General features: G+C 37.9%; 1 protein-coding gene across 2 annotated transcripts in view; it reads left to right on the top strand.

Moving 5' to 3' along the window:
- The window catches only part of cdk15 (cyclin-dependent kinase 15), a 25,670-nt gene extending 8,261 nt beyond the window's left edge, over nucleotides 1-17,409 (top strand). The window contains exons 1-13 of one of the 2 annotated variants that reach the window (XM_079884786.1): nucleotides 1,494-1,752; nucleotides 5,112-5,249; nucleotides 6,187-6,281; nucleotides 7,250-7,329; nucleotides 8,938-9,032; nucleotides 9,122-9,184; nucleotides 9,268-9,391; nucleotides 9,472-9,592; nucleotides 9,689-9,782; nucleotides 9,880-9,943; nucleotides 15,762-15,810; nucleotides 16,003-16,145; nucleotides 16,376-17,409. In XM_079884786.1, coding sequence (XP_079740912.1) covers nucleotides 1,552-1,752; nucleotides 5,112-5,249; nucleotides 6,187-6,281; nucleotides 7,250-7,329; nucleotides 8,938-9,032; nucleotides 9,122-9,184; nucleotides 9,268-9,391; nucleotides 9,472-9,592; nucleotides 9,689-9,782; nucleotides 9,880-9,943; nucleotides 15,762-15,810; nucleotides 16,003-16,145; nucleotides 16,376-16,488 — 1,380 coding nt within the window. In that variant the 5' untranslated portion in view covers nucleotides 1,494-1,551 and the 3' untranslated portion in view covers nucleotides 16,489-17,409. Of the gene's footprint in view, nucleotides 1-1,493; nucleotides 1,753-5,111; nucleotides 5,250-6,186; nucleotides 6,282-7,249; nucleotides 7,330-8,937; nucleotides 9,033-9,121; nucleotides 9,185-9,267; nucleotides 9,392-9,471; nucleotides 9,593-9,688; nucleotides 9,783-9,879; nucleotides 9,944-15,761; nucleotides 15,811-16,002; nucleotides 16,146-16,375 lie in introns of those variants that run through there. The other variant, XM_079884787.1, reaches the window with a different exon arrangement.
- Nucleotides 17,410-20,836: the final 3,427 nt, after the last annotated feature.

Consider the following 20,836-nt stretch of genomic DNA (forward strand, 5'->3'; position numbering starts at 1 on the left):
AGAGAGGCAGCATAGATGCACACAGCATACACTTTTCTCCTGTCAGTAATTGGTGTCTCATTCCTGGCTCAACCGAGTATGTCCCATCTGGGCACAGAGTCCAGATAGCCAACGTCAATAAAGAACAGAGAAAACATCCATCATGCTCTCTCTCTCTCTCTCTCTCTCTATGATTACACTGGACAAGTAATGACCAGCCTCACCAGAGCATAGAAAATCACACACTCAAACACACATACAATGACTGCAAAAAATATATATTTGAACACTTGTAAGGATGTCATGTAATTAAAAAAAAATATTGAATTCTTTTTTGAGTAAAGGATCATGTCACGTTTATCTAATCAATTTGTTCAATGTATTTGAATTGACAAAATAAAAAAGTTATCTCAACTTTTGAGAGTAGGTAAAACTCAAAACAAAATAATGAGCTGAGTTTTTTTTTATTATATATAATTAATATAATATAATCTACACAAAATATACAAACAAATATTTGGACACTTACATATGTATGAATGTCATGTAATTTAATAAAATGTCTAATTTAACATTTTTTTGAGTGAAGGATCATGTGACACTGAAGACTGAGGTAATGGTTGCTGAAAATTCATCTTTATGCAATATTACTATTTTTAGTGTATTATTGATAAATACATGCAGCATTGCTGAGCATAAGAGACTTCTTTCAAAAACATTTTAAAATCTTACCAAATGTAAACTTTTGAAGGGTAGTATATATATATATATATATATATATATATATATAAGATAATAATATAACATTGTAAAAAAAATTTTTTTTTTTTTTTTTTTGAATAAACTAAACTTAATTTACTGTGTTTATCCAATTCATTTGTCCAATGTATTTGAATTTACAAAATAAAAAAAGTTATTTCATCTTTTGGGAGTAGATAAAACAAAAAAACTTAAACTTCCACAAAAAAAAAATAAAAAAAATGAGTTGAGTTTTTTTTTTACAGTGAATATAAAATATAATATAATATAATATAATTTGAATGTGGGTGAAACATTTTAGCCACAGTTAGAAAAGCCCCTCTTAGAGAGCGATGAACCACAGCGTGTGGACGGAGTAACGAGATCCAGCTGACTTCCATCACGACCAACATTGCAGTTCATCTTAGTCTGATGAGAAACGTCTTTAGAAAGTCGGAAAACCACTGTATAGATGTGACTGTATGGTATGGGTTCTTTCTCACACTTACATTCTTTTATTCTCTTATTTCTCTCTCACAATCACCATTTCACTGTCCGTCCCATCATGCTTTTCTCTTCTGCGGTTGAATGGATGCATTTGTTCCCCTTAGCAAGTATAACATGGCTGTTTGTGTTTGGCTTTCATGGATGGGAGATGGAGTCATAAGACCAGGCCTGCAGACACACACACACACACACACACACACACGCGCGCGCACACACACACACACACACACACACACACACACACACGCTTTCCCATGCAAGTCATATGAGTTTTAGGACTTAATCAGAGATAGAGAGAGAGTAAGTGAGAGCGGAGAAGAAGTGGAGATGGAGGATTTCCTGTGGAGAATGCGGGTCTGGGCGTCCGTGTGCTTGAGGAAATGTTGTTGGTGTTGTGGAGATAAAACAGTCAGAAGGGAAGAAAAAGAGGAAATGTTTGAGATGAGAGTAGAAGAGATAAAAGAAACAATGAAAACGGAAGAAAAACCATCAAAAACTTGGAGTGTGTCCTCCCTCCCAGTTGCTGAGGTCAGATGGGTTTGTGTGTGTGTGTGTGTGTGTGTGTGTGTGTGTGTGTGTGTGTGTGTGTGTGTGTGTGTGTGTCGCGCGCGCGCGTGTGTGTGTGTGTGTGTGTGTGTGTGTGTGTGTGTGTGAGAGAGAGAGAGAGAGAGAGAGAGAGAGAGAGAGAGAGAGAGAGAGAGAGAGAGAGAGAGAGAGAGAGAGAGAGAGAGAAAGAGAGAGAGACAGAGAGAGTGTGTAACATCAAACAGGGATGAATGATAATGTCTTGACATTGACATTTGTAACATCATAGAAGAATGCCTCATAAAAATGTCACTAACTTTGTAATGTCATTGAAAAATAGGTCTGATTATGTTGAAAACTGTATCATAAGCGTCTCTAATTTACTGTAATGTCAAACTGTTAAACTATTTTACCGTTTCCGATTTTTTTACATTTTAAATTGTTCTTGTGCCGTTTACAAGCAAATATTGAGAGTCAAAAGTAATGTATTTGCTTGAAGAGGAGTCTTAAGATATAATTCAGTTCCATTTAGTTCCAAATTACCTGAAGATATTGTTGTCTGGTTACAGCACATTCTGTACAGCTAAACCTGAAGTCCACTCTGAGAGTGTCAGTTGTCCCCGTGTGCAATGAAATCACTCAGATTAACCGAATTTAGGCAAAGAGACAGAAATAGGGAACATGAGCACTAAAAGAGACTTGTGGACATCATCTGCATCTTCAGGACATTCTGACATCATCTGCTGTATAACTAGTTCCAAGTCCTCTTCGTCATCGCTGGATAACTCCAGTTCCAAGTCCTCTTCGTCATCGCTGGATAACTCCAGTTCCAAGTCCTCTTCGTCATCGCTGGATAACTCCAGTTCCAAGTCCTCTTCGTCATCGCTGGATAACTCCAGTTCCAAGTCGTCTTCGTCATCGCTGGATAACTCCAGTTCCAAGTCGTCTTCGTCATCGCTGGATAACTCCAGTTCGAAGTCCTCTTCATCATCGCTGGATAACTCCAGTTCGAAGTCCTCTTCATCATCGCTGGATAACTCCAGTTCCAAGTCGTCTTCGTCATCGCTGGATAACTCCAGTTCCAAGTCGTCTTCGTCATCGCTGGATGAGCCCAGTTTCAAGTCCTCTTCATCATCGCTGGATAACTCCAGTTTCAAGTCCTCTTCATCATCGCTGGATAACTCCAGTTCCAAGTCGTCTTCGTCATCGCTGGATAACTCCAGTTCCAAGTCGTCTTCGTCATCGCTGGATAACTCCAGTTCGAAGTCCTCTTCATCATCGCTGGATAACTCCAGTTCGAAGTCCTCTTCATCATCGCTGGATAACTCCAGTTCCAAGTCGTCTTCGTCATCGCTGGATAACTCCAGTTCCAAGTCGTCTTCGTCATCGCTGGATGAGCCCAGTTTCAAGTCCTCTTCATCATCGCTGGATAACTCCAGTTCCAAGTCGTCTCCGTCATCGCTGGATAACTCCAGTTTCAAGTCCTCTTCGTCATCGCTGGATAACTCCAGTTCCAAGTCGTCTTCATCATCGCTGAATAACTCCAGTTTCAAGTCCTCTTCATCATCGCTGGATAACTCCAGTTCCAAGTCGTCTTCGTCATCGCTGGATAACTCCAGTTCCAAGTCCTCTTCGTCATCGCTGGATAACTCCAGTTCGAAGTCCTCTTCATCATCGCTGGATAACTCCAGTTCGAAGTCCTCTTCATCATCGCTGGATAACTCCAGTTCCAAGTCGTCTTCGTCATCGCTGGATAACTCCAGTTCCAAGTCGTCTTCGTCATCGCTGGATGAGCCCAGTTTCAAGTCCTCTTCATCATCGCTGGATAACTCCAGTTCCAAGTCGTCTCCGTCATCGCTGGATAACTCCAGTTTCAAGTCCTCTTCGTCATCGCTGGATAACTCCAGTTCCAAGTCGTCTTCATCATCGCTGAATAACTCCAGTTCCAAGTCCTCTTCATCATCGCTGGATAACTCCAGTTCCAAGTCCTCTTCGTCATCGCTGGATAACTCCAGTTCCAAGTCCTCTTTGTCGTCGCTGGATAACTCCAGTTCCAAGTCGTCTTCGTCATCGCTGGATAACTCCAGTTCCAAGTCGTCTTCATCATCGCTGAATAACTCCAGTTCCAAGTCCTCTTTGTCGTCGCTGGATAACTCCAGTTCCAAGTCGTCTTCGTCATCGCTGGATAACTCCAGTTCCAAGTCGTCTTCATCATCGCTGGATAACTCCAGTTCCAAGTCGTCTTCGTCATCGCTGGATAACTCCAGTTCCAAGTCCTCTTCGTCATCGCTGGATAACTCCAGTTCCAAGTCGTCTTCATCATCGCTGGATAACTCCAGTTCCAAGTCGTCTTCGTCATCGCTGGATAACTCCAGTTCCAAGTCGTCTTCATCATCGCTGGATAACTCCAGTTCCAAGTCGTCTTCGTCATCGCTGGATAACTCCAGTTCCAAGTCGTCTTCATCATCGCTGGATAACTCCAGTTCCAAGTCGTCTTCGTCATCGCTGGATAACTCCAGTTCCAAGTCCTCTTTGTCGTCGCTGGATAACTCCAGTTCCAAGTCGTCTTCGTCATCGCTGGATAACTCCAGTTCCAAGTCGTCTTCATCATCGCTGAATAACTCCAGTTCCAAGTCGTCTTCGTCATTGCTGGATAACTCCAGTTCCAAGTCGTCTTCATCATCGCTGGATAACTCCAGTTCCAAGTCAAGTCGTCTTCATCATCGCTGGATAAGTCCAGTTCCAAGTCGTCTTCATCATCGCTGGATAACTCCAGTTCCAAGTCGTCTTCGTCATCGCTAGATGAGCCCAGTTTCAAGTCCTCTTCATCATCGCTGGATAAGCCCAGCTCCAAGTCGTTTCAGTCATCACTGGTTAAGCCCAGTTCCAAGTCTCCTTCATCACCATTGGCTCTGCCCAGCCCTCCGACCTCAGCCCTCCGAACCATCGGCTCCACCATGCCTCAATGCTCCCTCAGGCTTCGCTGGGCTCCCTGGTCCCTATGGCTCCACCTTGGTTCATCATCGCTCTGGCTTTTCCAGGCTCCTCCATTATCTATATATATATATGTGTGTGTATGTATATATATATATATATATATATATATAGCATTTTTCTCCCTGCTGAAGATCTGTGGGGTCTGTAATCATCTAATCTGCATGTACAGCACATGTACAGTTCTGAGCTGGAATAAATAAAAATCCTGAAGCCATGTAGACCTGAATATGAGGACATGCTTCACAGATAGACAGATATGGATACAGTAAGATGGCTGTATCAGCAAAACAAGGTGTTATAACATCTCACACTGTATCTAATATAGATCAAACTGTCTCTCTCTCTATCTTTGTCTCCTATTTCAGCTGGGTGAGCTGGACGGGGTGGAGAAACCACAGCCGCACTGGTTTCACACACTGCAGGTGCGACGGCTCAGAGTTCAGAGGGGCCGCAGTAACAGCGATCCCATGGGAGGAAAGAGCTTCCAGCAAGAGTTCCAGTGGGTAAGGGACACACTAATACAACTCAGACATACAACATGTGATTTAAGCATGTCCACATACACAGCCATGCACAGTGTTGAGAAATGTTATCAGTAACACATTACAATATTGCGTTACTTATTACAAACTGTAATGTCACATTGAAAGTAATGTTAACCCTATAAAGGCTGATGGATAATATTAGATACGTTAATTTATAAGACCTCTGAATGATCATAATTATTACTGAATTATAAATCTACTACATGCCTTCTGTCATTTTATTGATGGTTTATACTTTAGCAAATAAAATGCCTTTTAGTATAATTGTAAAAACGTATCACACATCTATTTGCTCTGAAATCTTTAATGATATTTATGAAGTAAACGTTAGAATAACTTTTATATTGTTACTAAAATTTCAAGATGAACATTTACTGGGCTGAAGCAACTTAGATTTAATCGAGTGTCCCTATACTTAAATTATGTTTTAAAGTGATTATTAATTATGATGCATCAGTCTTTTGAGGAACGTTTCAATCATCATTGTACTGCATTGTTTTGCGCCCCAAAAACTACAGAGCTTTTATCATAAAACTAAGAATTTAAATATATTATATTGGGAGATATAGATTGACAACTGATATTTATATGCATTTTATGTTAGTAGTCTCATAATTTCATCTTACTTTTTGGCAATATAAATAACAACATCTGCAGCAAATTGCATTATTTAGTTTTTTCTCCTTAAGTATGAGCTCCATATTCTCACGATATCATACTTAATGGGCCATAAAAGCCTGATGAAATAATAATAAAACTATTATTTTATATTATTATATATTTTATATAGACATTTTTTTTACTTTGGAAGTGCTATTTTTATATCAGTTAACATGCTCATTCATTTCAATGGCTGTTGCTTGGTGAAATAACAGTGTGTGTGTTTTCTTCACAGAAAACTGGCCTGCAGTTTGGGAATGCAACATCTTATCTTAATCTTGAAAAACTTGGAGAGGGCACATATGCCACAGTTTACAAAGGAATTAGCAGGTTAGTCGTCATATGTAATCACTCACACAGACACACAAATAAATAGTGTAACTGATAGAGCTCAGTTAGATGTTGCCTGTAGGACATTTATTCACTGAGGCGAGATTTATGTTTTACCTTTATGGCAGCATTTATTTGGCAAGCACATTATTCAGATACACCACCCTGTGGCTTTGTTCCTTTGTATAATAGACAGCAAATTATTCTTTTCACTGCCTCCCTGTAGGCATTCCTTAAGTTCTTCTATAACAGCTTGTTTTACATGGATTCATTTTATAAGGTCATCCTGCAACATATGGATACCCGCCTGAGGCCTCAACTGATAGGCAGTTTGATGTTGTTGTTCAACAACAAATGCGTTTTTAATGAGAAACAGCTCCCATTCATCTCTGTGCAGCTGTTTTAGGATAGAAAGCTTTACATTTAGCAACATTTTTCCTTGTTTATGTGGTTAAAGGAACAATGTTACCTCAGTTACAGAGTAAACCTCCCAACCGGTGAAATGCTCTTTTCATTAATTGTACAATAAATGATATCGTTCCAAACCCATAAGACTTCTTCGAAACACAAATCAAGAGATTTCAGTCCCTCCATTGAAATTTATTAGGCTTTCTGTTGATAGCCAATAGGCTTTCATTTACCTCACAGCCATGAACCTTGATTTGCTGCATACTACAGTCACAGGCAGGTGTTATTAGACCAATGGCACATTCTCTTCACATTTAATCAGACAAAAAATAGAAGATAAAGACTTAAATGTGTGTTTTCTACAACTTATTTTTGTCATATTTAAGAGTACACTAGCTAATAGATAACTTCACGGCTAATGGACAAAACTACAATTCAGATTTCATAAGGTCTTCAAAAGGAAGAGCTTGTGATGGTGTTTATTCTACTTTCTTAGGTAAACTTTTACCAGCAGATGCATGTTTGTGGATTATGCTGAGGTTTTTCTGTGTTTTTGGCAGGATAAATGGTCATCTTGTGGCTTTAAAGGTGATTCACATGAAAACTGAAGAAGGAATTCCATTCACGGCTATTAGAGAAGGCAAGTGCATAACACACACACACACACACACACACACACACATACACACACACACACACACTCACAGCCAAGAAACAAAAGTGCTTATACACACGTAGGGCAGTGGGGTAAAATGTGCCAGTGTGTGTATAAATTGTGTTGTCCACGTAATTACGAATAATAATAAAAAATGATATAGGGTATATATATGGGAAGCATTATATATAGATGTCTGTGACTGAAATATGATAGTGCATTAATAAACTGTTTTTATAGAAATTTTTATTTTTTAGATGTTATGTTTCTACGTTTTGACCAGGTTTTGACATACTACCATTCAAAAATTTGAGGTCACTAATTTTTGTTTTAACGAAATTAATACTTTTATTCAGTATGGAAGCTTGTTTCCGCCACTGAATAATAAATAAATAATAATAATTGCGACTTTTTTTCTCACAATTGCGATATATCAAGTCAGAATTGTGACTTTTTTTCTCACAATTGCGAGATATGAAGTCACAATTGCGAGATATAAAGTCGCAATTCTGAGAAATAAAGTCGCAATTGCGAGATATAAAGTCAGAATTGCATGATATAAAGTCGCAATTGCGTGTTATAAAGTCAGAATTGTGAGATACAAACTATTCTGAGGTAAAAAAAAAAAATCCGTCTTTTTTTTCCTTAGAATTGGACTTTATATCTCACAATTGTGAGTTTATATCTCACAATTCTGAGAAAAGATGTCAGAATTGCGAGATATAAACTCGCAATTATGTGTTATAAAGTCAGAATTGCGTGATATAAAGTCGCAATTGCGAGAAAAAAAGTCAGAATTCTGACTTTATAACACGCAATTCTGACTTTATAACACGCAATTGCGAGTTTATATCTCGCAATTCTGACTTTATAACACGCAATTGCGACTTTATTTCACGCAATTCTGACTTTATATCTCGCAATTCTGAGAAATAAAGTCAGAATTGCGAGATAAAATGTTGCAATTATCCTTTAAAATGTTTTATTTTGTGGCGGAAACAAGCTTCCATAATTCAGCAAGTACACATTAAATTAATCAAAAATAACAGTAGAGACATTTATAATTCAGATAAAGATTTATAATAATAGATTTCTGTTTTAAACAAATGCTGTTCTTTTGGTACCTGAAAAATATTAATCAGTACAACTATTTTCAATATTGATAATAATAAGAAATGTGTCTTAAACAGCAAATCAGTATATTAGAATGATTTCTAAAGGATCATGTGATGCTAAAGACAGTAATGGCAGCTAAAATAAATTACATACATTAATATTAATACATATATAATGAATAATATATCGAGATAGAAAATAGTTCTTTTAAATTGTAATAATATTTCACAATATTACTGTTTTTACTGTATTGTTGACCAAATAAATGCATAAGAAACTTCTATCTAGAACGTTAAAATATCTCACCGGCCCCAAAGTTTTGAACGCTGGTGTATATAATAACTAATTTCCCCTTGCCTAGAGGGCTACCTGAGTGAAATGTGGCTCATCTCACCCCAGTCTCCTCTAAATATGTGATTGTACTGCACTTGTTGATGCCGTATGCCGTATGCCCATGTTATTTGTGATTATTCCCAGCCTCCTTGTTAAAAGGCCTCAAACACGCCAACATAGTCTTGCTCCACGACATCATTCACACGCGAGAGTCTCTCACCTTTGTCTTTGAGTACATGGTGAGTCTAAGACCTTCCAAGATTATTTTGTTTTTGGTTTATTTTTGTCCGTCTGACCTATTTCACATCTTTCTCTTTCACTCCTTCAGCAAACAGATTTGGCTCAATATATGATTCAGCATCCTGGCGGACTTCACTCGTACAACATCCGGGTAAACAAACCCGTAAACGCACACAAACACAACGGGGGCAGAAATAATGAGCTGTCTTTCTCACACTCTGTCTGTTTGTTCAGCTCTTCATGTTTCAGTTGCTGCGAGGATTGTCTTACATTCACAGCAGAAGAATCCTGCATCGAGACCTCAAACCTCAGAATTTGCTCATCAGCTATCTGGGAGAACTCAAATTAGCCGATTTTGGTAGGTTTCGTTTAAACTACACACATGCAAACACTCACACGCTAACTAATCATGTAATCATTCTAAACTTGTTGCTTCAGGTCTGGCCCGATCTAAGTCCATACCGTGCCAAACGTACTCTGCCGAGGTCGTGACTTTATGGTACCGCCCGCCAGATGTTCTCATGGGCTCCACTGATTACTCCACAGCCCTGGACATCTGGTGAGTGCCTGCAAACACACAAACACTCATTCCTCTTAGAAAGGTTCATAATAGTGAGAGCAACAGTAATGTCTGACTCAAAATGTGTCTCTTTAGGGGAGCCGGCTGCATTTTTATTGAGATGCTACAGGGGTCACCAGCGTTTCCTGGAGTTGCTGATGTCTTTGAGCAGCTGCTGAAGATTTGGACAGTGAGTCTGTACTATAATTGTGTGAAATTTATCTTCTATCCATTTATTTATCCTCCTCTCCTCCCATTATTCATCTCTCCTCTTCTTTCCTTCTGAGGTCCTCGGGGTCCCGACCGAGGAGAGCTGGCCAGGTGTCGGTGATCTGCCGAACTACAAACCAGGTGTGTGCAAAATCCTTCTTTCATCTGTCTCCATACTGTAATCTCACAGATGTGTCTGCTATGAGAGGTGATTTCCTGTCTCAACAGATTTGTCTCATTCATTAAATGCTTATGTCAGGGTATGTTAGTTACATAAAAAATGTATTTCATATGGTAACATCTAAATGAACTGGTTTTATTTAAGTCAAAGGAATGTTTAAATATGATTGAATAAGCTCGATTATATTATGTTACAGCAATGAAAGTAATTTTTAGACTTTTTAGATCAGGAAGAAATAGGTCCTTAAAGGGATAGTTCAACTTTTGTCATCATTTACTCACCCTCATGTCATTCAAACCTGTACAGCTTCTTTCTGTTATGGAACACAAAATAATTATTTGAATTATGTTCAAATTAAGTTGATATTCTCTGATGATCTTCCCCTGAATCATAACTCTCAAATCTCATTCACACATGATGATGCATATATTCAGGCTTTTTAAATGCAGGTGCATCACTCTACTGTCAGTAGAATCAAAGCCATTGATTCTTGCATGTCTCATCTCATGGCCTCTAAAGTATGAAATTTAACCTACAAATCATGTGGGCTACTTTTATGGTTCATTTTACATCAGTGGTTCTCAAACTTTTGACAATCATTGTCCACAACAATATTTAAAGGCCCCATGACTTTTCCAGTTGATTGTGATTTACTGGATTAGGATTAAGGATAAGTATTTTTTATTTTATTTTTACTTAAAACTGATAAAACCTGATAAAATATAGTTTAGAGCTTGGCATAACTAGAAAAATGTAAATTCATTATAAAATTTGTATTAATTTGCAGGCTTAGAAATTACACTTAAAAAATTACATTTTATATATATATATATATATATATATGTGTGTGTGTGTGTGTGTGTGTGTGTAATCTTTAGTTGATCACAAGATGAATATCCATTTTCCATATTGAAAATTGCAATGTTGCAAAATTGCAACTCACCTGTAGCATTTAAACATGATTGGTTTTACTTTTTAGTGTTTTGTTTTAATATATTCTGACAGAATTGTGTAGAATTTTAATATTGCCCATTTATAATCAGCTGTAACATATACAATACAATAATACGCTATGCATTATGTTTAATGTAAAAGTGGGTGTGGCTGTGTCAAGCGCTTCCTGTTATTTTAGCTGTATAATTAATGTCTGTTATGCTGCTTGACATTGCAAACTGGTATGTATTATTATACAGTTTTCATTTATTGTAATAATAAACAAATGGTTATATGGCAAAATAGTTTAATTGGTTACTGGACTTTTACATTGTTCTAGTTATTGACCTTACAGCAGCTAGTAAATCTAAAGTCAGGCACATTCACGGGAGAATGACTTACTTTTGCATTGTAAAAAATAAGGTTGATATGCAAATCTGTACTTTGGTGCACCACAGAAAAGTTTAGAATTTTCTACTTTTGTGTTCCATGGAAGAAAGTTATATGTAAATGATGTCAGATTTTTTAGTGAACTTTTCCAGCACATCCTCACTTTTTACAGATTTGATTTCTTTGTTATTTTTGAACATCAAGTAAATACAAATGTACCCATTAATTTAGAATTAGAACTACACATAGACACCATCATCTATTTGCACTGTGTGTGTATTCTTATACGATTTAGAGGTCATAAATGTGAATAATGACATGGGTATTACAACGTAAACATGGTTTATGAGGACACTTCCTTTGTCCTCGTAAACCAAATGACTTAAAAAACTAAATAAACGTGTTTTTGGTCCCCATGAGGAAAACAGCTTATAAATCATACTAAATTATGTTTTTGTGAAAATGTAAAAATGCAGTAAGTTTTCTGTGAGGGTTGTGTTTAGGGGGAGGGTTAGTTTAAGGGCATAGAATATACAGTTTGTACAGTATAAAAATCATTATGTCTATAGAAATAACCTATAAAACATGGAAACCCAATGTGTGTGTGTGTGTGTGTGTGTGTGTGTGTGTGTGTGTGTGTGTGTGTGTGTGTGTGGGTGTAAACTTGTTGCCAAAGGTCTGTCATTTTAATAACATGCAGTCACACAAACAGAAATTCGCTAGAGCAAATTCACAAAGTCGTGCTGAAGCTGTGTTTCCAACATAAATCATTTTGTGTGTGTAGGGGTTCTGTTAGTGGTTTTGTTGGCCATGAGTTGACTTGACACCTCCGAGTCAGACACAAACACACACCTTCACACACTCATGCAGGAAAGGGATTGATGTCTTTCCACTGCAGTCCTGGAAATTAAGTCCAAACTCATTACACAGGTGCACAACTGAGCAATGTGAGGTGGCTTTGGGAAATATGCCTCATTTAGAGTGTGTGGGTACTGATGGAGATGATGTGTGTGGTAGGTAAACTGCTGGCAGGACTTCCCTGCTGTGTTTCTCCATGAATCTGGGTTTACCCAAGCCCCAGGCTGGTCTGTATGTGTGTGTGCCATGTGTTGGAGAGAAGCTACATGAACCCGCTGTGGTCTCTCAGGTATATCCAGGTGTGCTGAAGCAAAGTGTGGCTTCAGATTTCAGCCAAGAATGACCGGGTGGCCCGAGACCACAGCCACTGACAGAGGGACACTCATAATGAAGGCTCCTAAAAAGTTCTATAAAGCAAAAAAAAAAAAAAATCTGAGTGGTTTGAATGTTTCCTTGAATGTTAAAGTTCTTAAATTAATAGTTTACCCAAAAATGGTATTTTAAAAAGCAGTGTTATTTTAGTATTATTTATATACTCTTATATAGGGGCGTGCAAAATGATGAAAATCTTATACAAGACATTTTATTTCAGTCATGACAACTCTCGGAATAGTTTTAGCATGTTATTAAATATGGCAATGTTAGTGTATTTGGTGGACTATATGCCATGTCTGCTGCTGCTGATTATTGCTGCTACAGAGCAAGTATTGACTGCAAGTATGTGAGCATGTAAGATATGCTGCTGCTGCATAAATAGACACACATAAATCCTGTGGAGCTGGGGGAGGTGGACGGTTTCAGAGGAAATCTGATAGCATGTTGCAGGACAATTTTACAGCAAACAATGAACCAATCTATTTAAATGTTCAGCAAACAATCTCATTGGCTGCAGGATCAGAAGAGGCCAATCAGCTTGTGCTATGTGGTAATGATTGCTTGCATTTGGCATGTAAAAGACCTATCAGCCTGCGCCCTCTAGAGTTTCATGACTGAACTAGATATTTATCACAATATAGTTATTTTTGTTAATAAACAGAACAAAGATGCAAATTAGTACTTACGGTATGTTAGTCAGCATCAGTACCGCATTGAATTTTTAAAAAATGTGCTTGATAAATCTTTTTAATGTCAAAACGCGCTTTATTTTCTCATTCATGCATTTCTCTTTATTGCTCTAAAGTGTCAAAGACTTTAAGCAGTTCTGTTCTGCGCAGCTATATTTGCATACGGTGTTAGGCTATACAAAATATAGCAAAATCTCTATTAATTGACACTTTATATCTTCACCATGATATTCATCATCATACCGCTTAGCTCCACTATTATACTATTTAATATTTTGAATTAGCTTTTTTTTTTTCATTTTAAGTTTTAGCGATATGTGCACTTTATTAGTTTGTTTTTTAATATTTCTATTTAGCATTGCTTCATTTTTATTTCAGTTTTAGTAACTTTAGTACTTCAACTTTTTTATTTTATTTATATAATTTTATTTCAGTGAAGCCTGGTTCACACGGCAGGATAATTAGGCCGATTTTAGCCCCGATTCACCCCTTCCGACAATATTAAGCATGCTCCGATTATCGTAAAATAATCTGATCAGATATTCCTGCCATGTGTGGTGTGTTAAGACGGTTCTCGTCTGCTCGGAAGGACGTCGGGACCGCTCCGATCTCAAATCGGGGATATCCAACATGTTGGATTTTTTTGGCCCGATTTCTCCTCGTGTGGTGTCCCGCGGGGACAAACGAGCACGCAGCCTGTGGACTGTGGCGTGTAGCCAATCAGAAAGCGAGGCGGCGAGGAAGCACCGGGAAACAAAATCAAAACAGCCGGCGGCATGGCGCACCAGAAAGTCCGGTGGACGTCGGAGATGGAGGACCAACTGATAACGTTTTTTTTTTTTTCGGTTAAAAACAAACTACAAACTATCGCCACTGCATCCTCTTCGTCCGCCATGATTGTTTACTCTGAAGTCACGTTTGATCTCGAGGGATTTTGTGAAATTTCCCGTCTGACCTTGGAATGCTCGGGAGTCAAATCGGTTCGTGTGTGATATGTTGATTTTGCCGTGTGGCTGCGCACCACACACTGTACGACCAAAACCGTGATTTTTTATCGCCGTGTGTGGGGTCTCAGGTTTGGAAAATCGGCCGACAATTTTAAAATCGTCCCGTGTGAACCAGGCTTTAGTTGCCAAGACAACATTTATTACTTTTGTTTCAAATTAAAAATTAAGTTTTTCATTTAATATTTATATTTTATATACTTTATTTCAATTAATGAACGAATACTATTTTTAATAGTTTTAGTTAATAATGACAAAATTGCACAAAAGGAGAAATTCAGCAGAATGTTCATGTTGCTCTTTTCCATGTAACAAAAGCATACAGTGATCATGGCTTGTCATCTCCAAAGAAAAATGACAAAAAGCAAAATAAAAGTGGCCTTCACAGCTCTTACAATACTGAAGTCTAGTTAACTGGTGTTATGAATGAACATTGGTAAACTGAAATGTTTTGTCTACGAGTTAATTATCACATGAGATTAATCAGGAGTGAACTTGAACTAAGTTACATGTTAGTCAAAATGTGTCACATTGCAAATAAGCCTGTTCTAAAACAACACATTAAAACACAGACAATGAATAACTAAATTGCAATATATATATATATATATATAGAATTGCAATATATTGCATAATGTTTTTAAAGTTATTTCAGCAGCTCAGGTTTGTACAGCAAAGACAGTTTCCTGTGTTATTAAAAACTGTGTAAAAAACAAAGACATAGCATTTCTTTAATAACTTCATAACTTAGCATTTGCCATGAGTAAATCGAGACATGTTGTGCAAAGGTCTGATATTAGCAATTGCCATTGGTTCTGGTGCAGCTCATAAACATAAACAGCTGCATATAGAGAAGCCCAAATGAGACTTTAGAGTTACACTACATTTTATGGTACTTTAAATGAACGTGTAATGAATTATCGTAAAATAAAGAAATGCAGAGCAGGAACTTGATTCTATCCATCATTGTATTTTGAGATGTGTACATTTCATTCAAGAATTAATGCAAGCTTGCAGTCAATTGTGAAGGGGCGGGGTTTAAGAGAACTGCTGTAAATGATTGGAGAAGTCTGATATTTGTCACCATCATTTCACCAGAAGGTCGAGTTATGACATTTTGATTTAACATTACAAGCTCAAAAAAACAAAAACAAAAAACAAAACAAAAACAATTTAAATACATGGATAACTTATTCACCTTAAGATCTATAACATGCACAAAATGGATATTGAATTTTCATCTCTTTCTGGCTTAAATAATGATCCTTCTTGGAGCTTGGCAGCTCAAGTCACCACTCGCTATCATTGTGTGGAAAGGAGCAGCGTGAACATTCTGCCAAACATCTCTTTTTGTGCTCCACAGAAGAAAGGAAGTCATATAGATTTGGAACAACACAAGGAATAGTAAATGATGAAGGATTTCAAAGATTGTCTCATTGTCTCAACATGTTCTGAGTGAAGATACCTGATCATAGTTGGATGTTTTAGTGGTCTATTAAGCTAAAAGAGAACTCTTTGTGTTCCTGTAGAGTGGTTCCTGCCCTGCAAGCCCCGGCAATTTCGAGATGTCTGGAAAAGGTAAGACCAGTTCATGCATTCATGCTCGTGCGCGTATGTGTGTGTGTGTTGGCTCCGAGTGGGAACAGAAGGGTTTTTGTATAACAGTCCTCATCTCCCCTCCACCAACCCCCTCTAATGGATGTCTGACCCATAGCTCTCTCTCTCTGTGTGTGTGTATGTGTGTGTGTGTGTGTGTGTACATTGGCCCAGACTCGCTCAGTTACCTTATAAGACGGAGGACCTGGCCCAGCAGATGCTGATGATGATTCCAAAGGACAGGATTTCAGCCCAGGATGCATTGCTGCACCCATATTTCAACACTCTTCCACCTCCGTTAATGCATCTAAGGGACAGTAAGTGCTGAAGAATTTCACTATATGAGCGGAATGCACGCAATTCCAGCTTCAAAGGCTAATCCGGTCCCGTTTCAGACAAGATCAAAGTTAAATCCCTCTATAGTTTCTGTCAAAACTGGCAACCTTTTTCAACACCGACTCGAGATGAAAAGAGATTATGCAATCTTAGAAACGTCTTTTTCCTCCTGTCATTTCTCTTTCCCTAACCGTCTCTCTTTCTCCCTCAGCCGTGTCCATCTTTAAGGTGCCGGGCGTGAGGTTAGAGACGGAAGCGAGGGATATCTTCAGCCCCAGCAGACGAATGAAATCGCCTCTTGCTCCGCTGGCCAAGTGCTGGTGAAAGACTTGTCTTTGTAAATAGTTGGTGTGCTTGTGAAAACCAAAAACACACCAGCATGAGTAAACGTGACACTGTTGCAGCATGACGGTCAATTTGTATATGCAGCTTTATCAAATATATTTCTTAAGGAATATCAGATTAAATTTCATAAGATTCATGTTTTTACATTTTGGACCAGTAATACCTAAGAGTAAGTTTAATGGTAGATCATGACGATCCAAGTCGAAGCTGATTTATCACCATGATCCACATTTCAAACACTCAAATTCACTGAGAGAGGATCAGTTATGTCTGTTTTCCTGCCTCTCAGCAAAGTGATGTTTACAGCACACTTTCATTGTGAATAAGTTTGAATGAAATGCACTTATTAATTTTGATATTATGTAATCATTTTTTGTATATATTGCACAGAAAAGAGTGAGAGTGTGAGAGAGATGAATTGGGAATGTGATATGAAAATGCGTGAAAGAATATACCTACTAATATTTCAAAGCTCTATTGTATAGTGTGCTGGTGAAAAAATTACTTGTATGCATTCATAAAACACCTGGAGAGTCTCTCCTGAAATTACCTGTTTTTGTACAGCACATACTCATATTTCTGTGGCCGGCGTGTCAAAACATGTTTAGTACTGTTTTTAGCTAAGTTTGTATCAGGTTCATAATTAATAGTTTCAGTATATTTTGCATATTATGTATTCATGTATGTATGTATGCATGTATAAGATGCAGAGAGTCAAACATGTGCTGCTTCTAAGTCAATGTTCTAAGTGAGAAATGCACAGCAATATTCGTCACCAACAAATAACAGCTTCAAATAATAGAAACAATCACTCAATGCTGATGTCATACATATCCACACACTTCAACATAATCTGCAATACTGTGAAAATTGTGTACGTGTTCATAAAATTGTATACAATCCCACTGTGTCTTGACTTCTGAATAAATACTGTAAAAACGGCATCGGTAAGGGTAGGATAGGCAATTTTCAAAAAACATGAACACGAACAAAAAAGTGTCATAAAAGACAGCGTTAAACCTCATGTCTCAAAGCACATATCATTACAATAATAATCAACATAAACAACTTAAAGAGCACTGACCTGTACCGCCTGACTGCTGCAGATTCATTTCAGCGTTGATAGTGTTGCCATTGAAACGCATAAATTTGAGTCACGGGTTTCCATCGCTTATAAATTACAGTAGTTATGGCGTGAACGCAGCATAAGGTCGTTGTTTTGGATCTGGAGGAACTGTAAAAGCTGTTTCAACCAGCATAACAAAAAAAATTCTGGAACAAATCCCCTACCCTGCCTTTAAGTGGGTTTGTGGTCGTTCACTGATGTGCCAAATGTTCTTGTTCAAAATCCAGAAGGCGCAGGAACCAAGTAGTGGTTTACTTCACCTATTGCCCATGAACAAAACACTACCATGTACCTCCAGGGGACCACCTGAGGGAACCATAGGTAGTTTCAACCTGTAAAAAAAAAAATTAATAATTGCTTAAAGGGGACATATCATGCTAAATCCACTTTTTTAGCCCTTAAATGCATTTTGTTGTATATTTGGAGTGTTTAGAAGTACAGAAAAGTTGAAATTATTCTCTTCAGGTGCTTCGTTGATATCTTTATATTCTGTTTTGGCCTTATTTTTCAACCTGTTCAGATTTTTCTGTTATCTATGACGTTTTGTGAACTATTACGTCACAGTATTTGCAGCGGAACTGCCAAATAAGGACATTGACTTCCGGCCCAACACTTCGAGCAATCCGCCATTTTTATTTCTCGCTGCAATTTTGTAGTCCAAGCTAAAAGATGCAGAAGTTACGAGAGGGTAAGTCAAAATGTTCGGTTGTTGGATGTAGTAACCCACACGCTTCATTACTCCGTCTAATGTAGATGAACTGCCGCGCATGTTTAACTGAAAGAACGAGCAGAGATAGAGAGACCCGGTCGCGCACGCACTCTCTCTCTCTTCGGAGCCAGGCGAAAGTGTAAACAAGACACCATCTCCAAACTAGACGCTGTCTTGCTCTCTCTCCCTCGCACATATTAATCAAAATAAATCGACACGGTGGTAAAAGGTCGGAAGACCAAAGTTTCATACAGTAACACACCATTGCGATACATCCATATGAAGACGTTCTGCAGGTTCGTCGTCTTCATTTTCATCTCGCTCCGGCTCCGACTCTGGCTCGAACATGTAAGGCTGGCTGGACAAGTCTTCCGTTGTTGACATTTTGTTAATAACGTGTGAATAAAAAGTTTCTGTGCCGCTAGATAATCGTATCTCGGCTATCAAACTACAAAAATGGACGAACGGGGTGGAGTTGAACCGTTGCATCCTGGAGAGGGGGCGGGGTATGAAGTATTTAAAGAGACCGCACCAAAATGAGTTGCTCTCAGACGCACATCAGAAAAGGGGTAGAAAAGGGGCCTGTGGAGCTAATAATAATGAGGAATTCAGACCCAAGCATTGCAGTTCCGCTTTATATAGACTACAAATGTATGATTTATATGTAAAAAGGAACGATTTAAAAGCATGATATGTCTCCTTTAAACGGTGGGTAAAAAAATATATAGTGTCTTTAAAAATTATAATATACATTTTTAGTAATTTTTACAGTATATTTTTACTCTACAATCAATGTAAATGGATCTCATATAGTTTTTTACATTTAGCTCATAAATATACAATTATTACTGGAACAGTTTCCTCCATTTTACTATTAGCATATGGTCCACTTAGCAGCTTTTGGTAAGTAACCACCACTGATCTATATAGAATGATTATATAGTCATTATATAGATCAGTGGTAACCACCCATTTCCACAAGAAGATACCACCTGATCTGACCGACATGTACAGTGACCGACCACAGTTTGTTTTGCTTTATGGCTGAATCTGAAATCGACGATACAACAAACAATGAATGTTCCAGTTCCTCAGTCACTATGCTAACCATCCATTAAACACACTCCAACAAAAGGGATGCAAAACACGTGACAAGATAATACAAAAAAAAAAAAAAACGTTGGTACAAATGAGGAGTGTCTTTTCATTGTGCTGTTTCAGGTGTGTTGTGTAACTTCTGGAGTTTTATATGAAGATGGTACGAAGAGAAACTTCCTTTCTGGTTATGAAAGCAGTGAATGGGCAACACAATGTTCCAACAAGCTCTCAAGATATCGAATTTCATTTAAACCTGAAGGGCTTTACACACACACACACAGGAAGATCAAACCTCTCTGTCTGTCTTCTTTTCCTCCAGCCTACTTGCGTCTCTCATTTTCCATCTGGCTCTGTTGAAAATGCAGCACTCATGCAGTTCCTTCACCAGCCACGTTAGGGCGCCCTATTTCGCACAAATTCGCCCAACAGTAGCACGACTATCCACGCCGGGGCTAGTTGACACAAGGGCTCAGTTAAACAAACATCATGTATTTTCTCTAGCGCTGATTTTGTATGTTGGTTGCAATGCAAACATCAAATAGAGATACAATATTGTCTTAAATTAAAATATTATAATGAATACAAAACTCAAATGAACACAATAACACCACATTGGATAAATTCAGGCAAATGACAAGCCTGGAAATCCAGACTCAAATCTCTCGCGAGAACTCTGGATTTCCAGGGTAGCAACTGACCACAATATAATATAATATAATATATTTTTTATTTGTTGTTTTGTATTTCATAATTTATTATAAAAATTTTGCTTAACCTATAATCTTAAAAAAGGTTATTTTTTGGCATCAGTGGTTCTATGAAGTTCCATAAAACCTTTCCATTGCACAAAATGTTCTATAGAAGAAACATTTTTGGTTTCTTTGGTCTTTTATGTTGTCACAATGTAAGCTGCCATTAAACAACATGGCATGATGTCACAATAGGTCAATATGTTTTCGGTTCACTGTATCCTTAGTATCCTTAGGCAATAGAGACTTTAAGGTAAATAAACACACCATGAGAAATTTTCACTTGAGTAAAAATGGTAACAACTAGCCTTGGACTTTTTTAGTGTCCTACACCTTCTCCCTAAAGCTGAATTCAGCAAGTTAAATGTATGTGTTGGTTTCCATCAGTGGGTGGAGAGAGTTTTGACGGAGTGATTCAAGGCCATGAAATGAAAAGCTGAGAGCTCAGATGGTCTCTCTCAGTATGTATTTTCCAAGGCTTAACTCACTCTGATGTGGTCTTGTTAACGTTACTGCAGCGCCAGCAAGGTTTTATATGGGTTTATGATATTAATTAATGTCAAAGCACAAGGTCATAAGACCGCCGTTAGGTAAAGTAGAAACTATTAAGTGCTTACTGATGTCGGTAAAGCTCTGACAGATATA

Source organism: Squalius cephalus (assembly GCF_949319135.1).
Source record: "Squalius cephalus genome assembly, chromosome: 10".
Lineage (NCBI taxonomy): Eukaryota > Metazoa > Chordata > Actinopteri > Cypriniformes > Leuciscidae > Squalius > Squalius cephalus.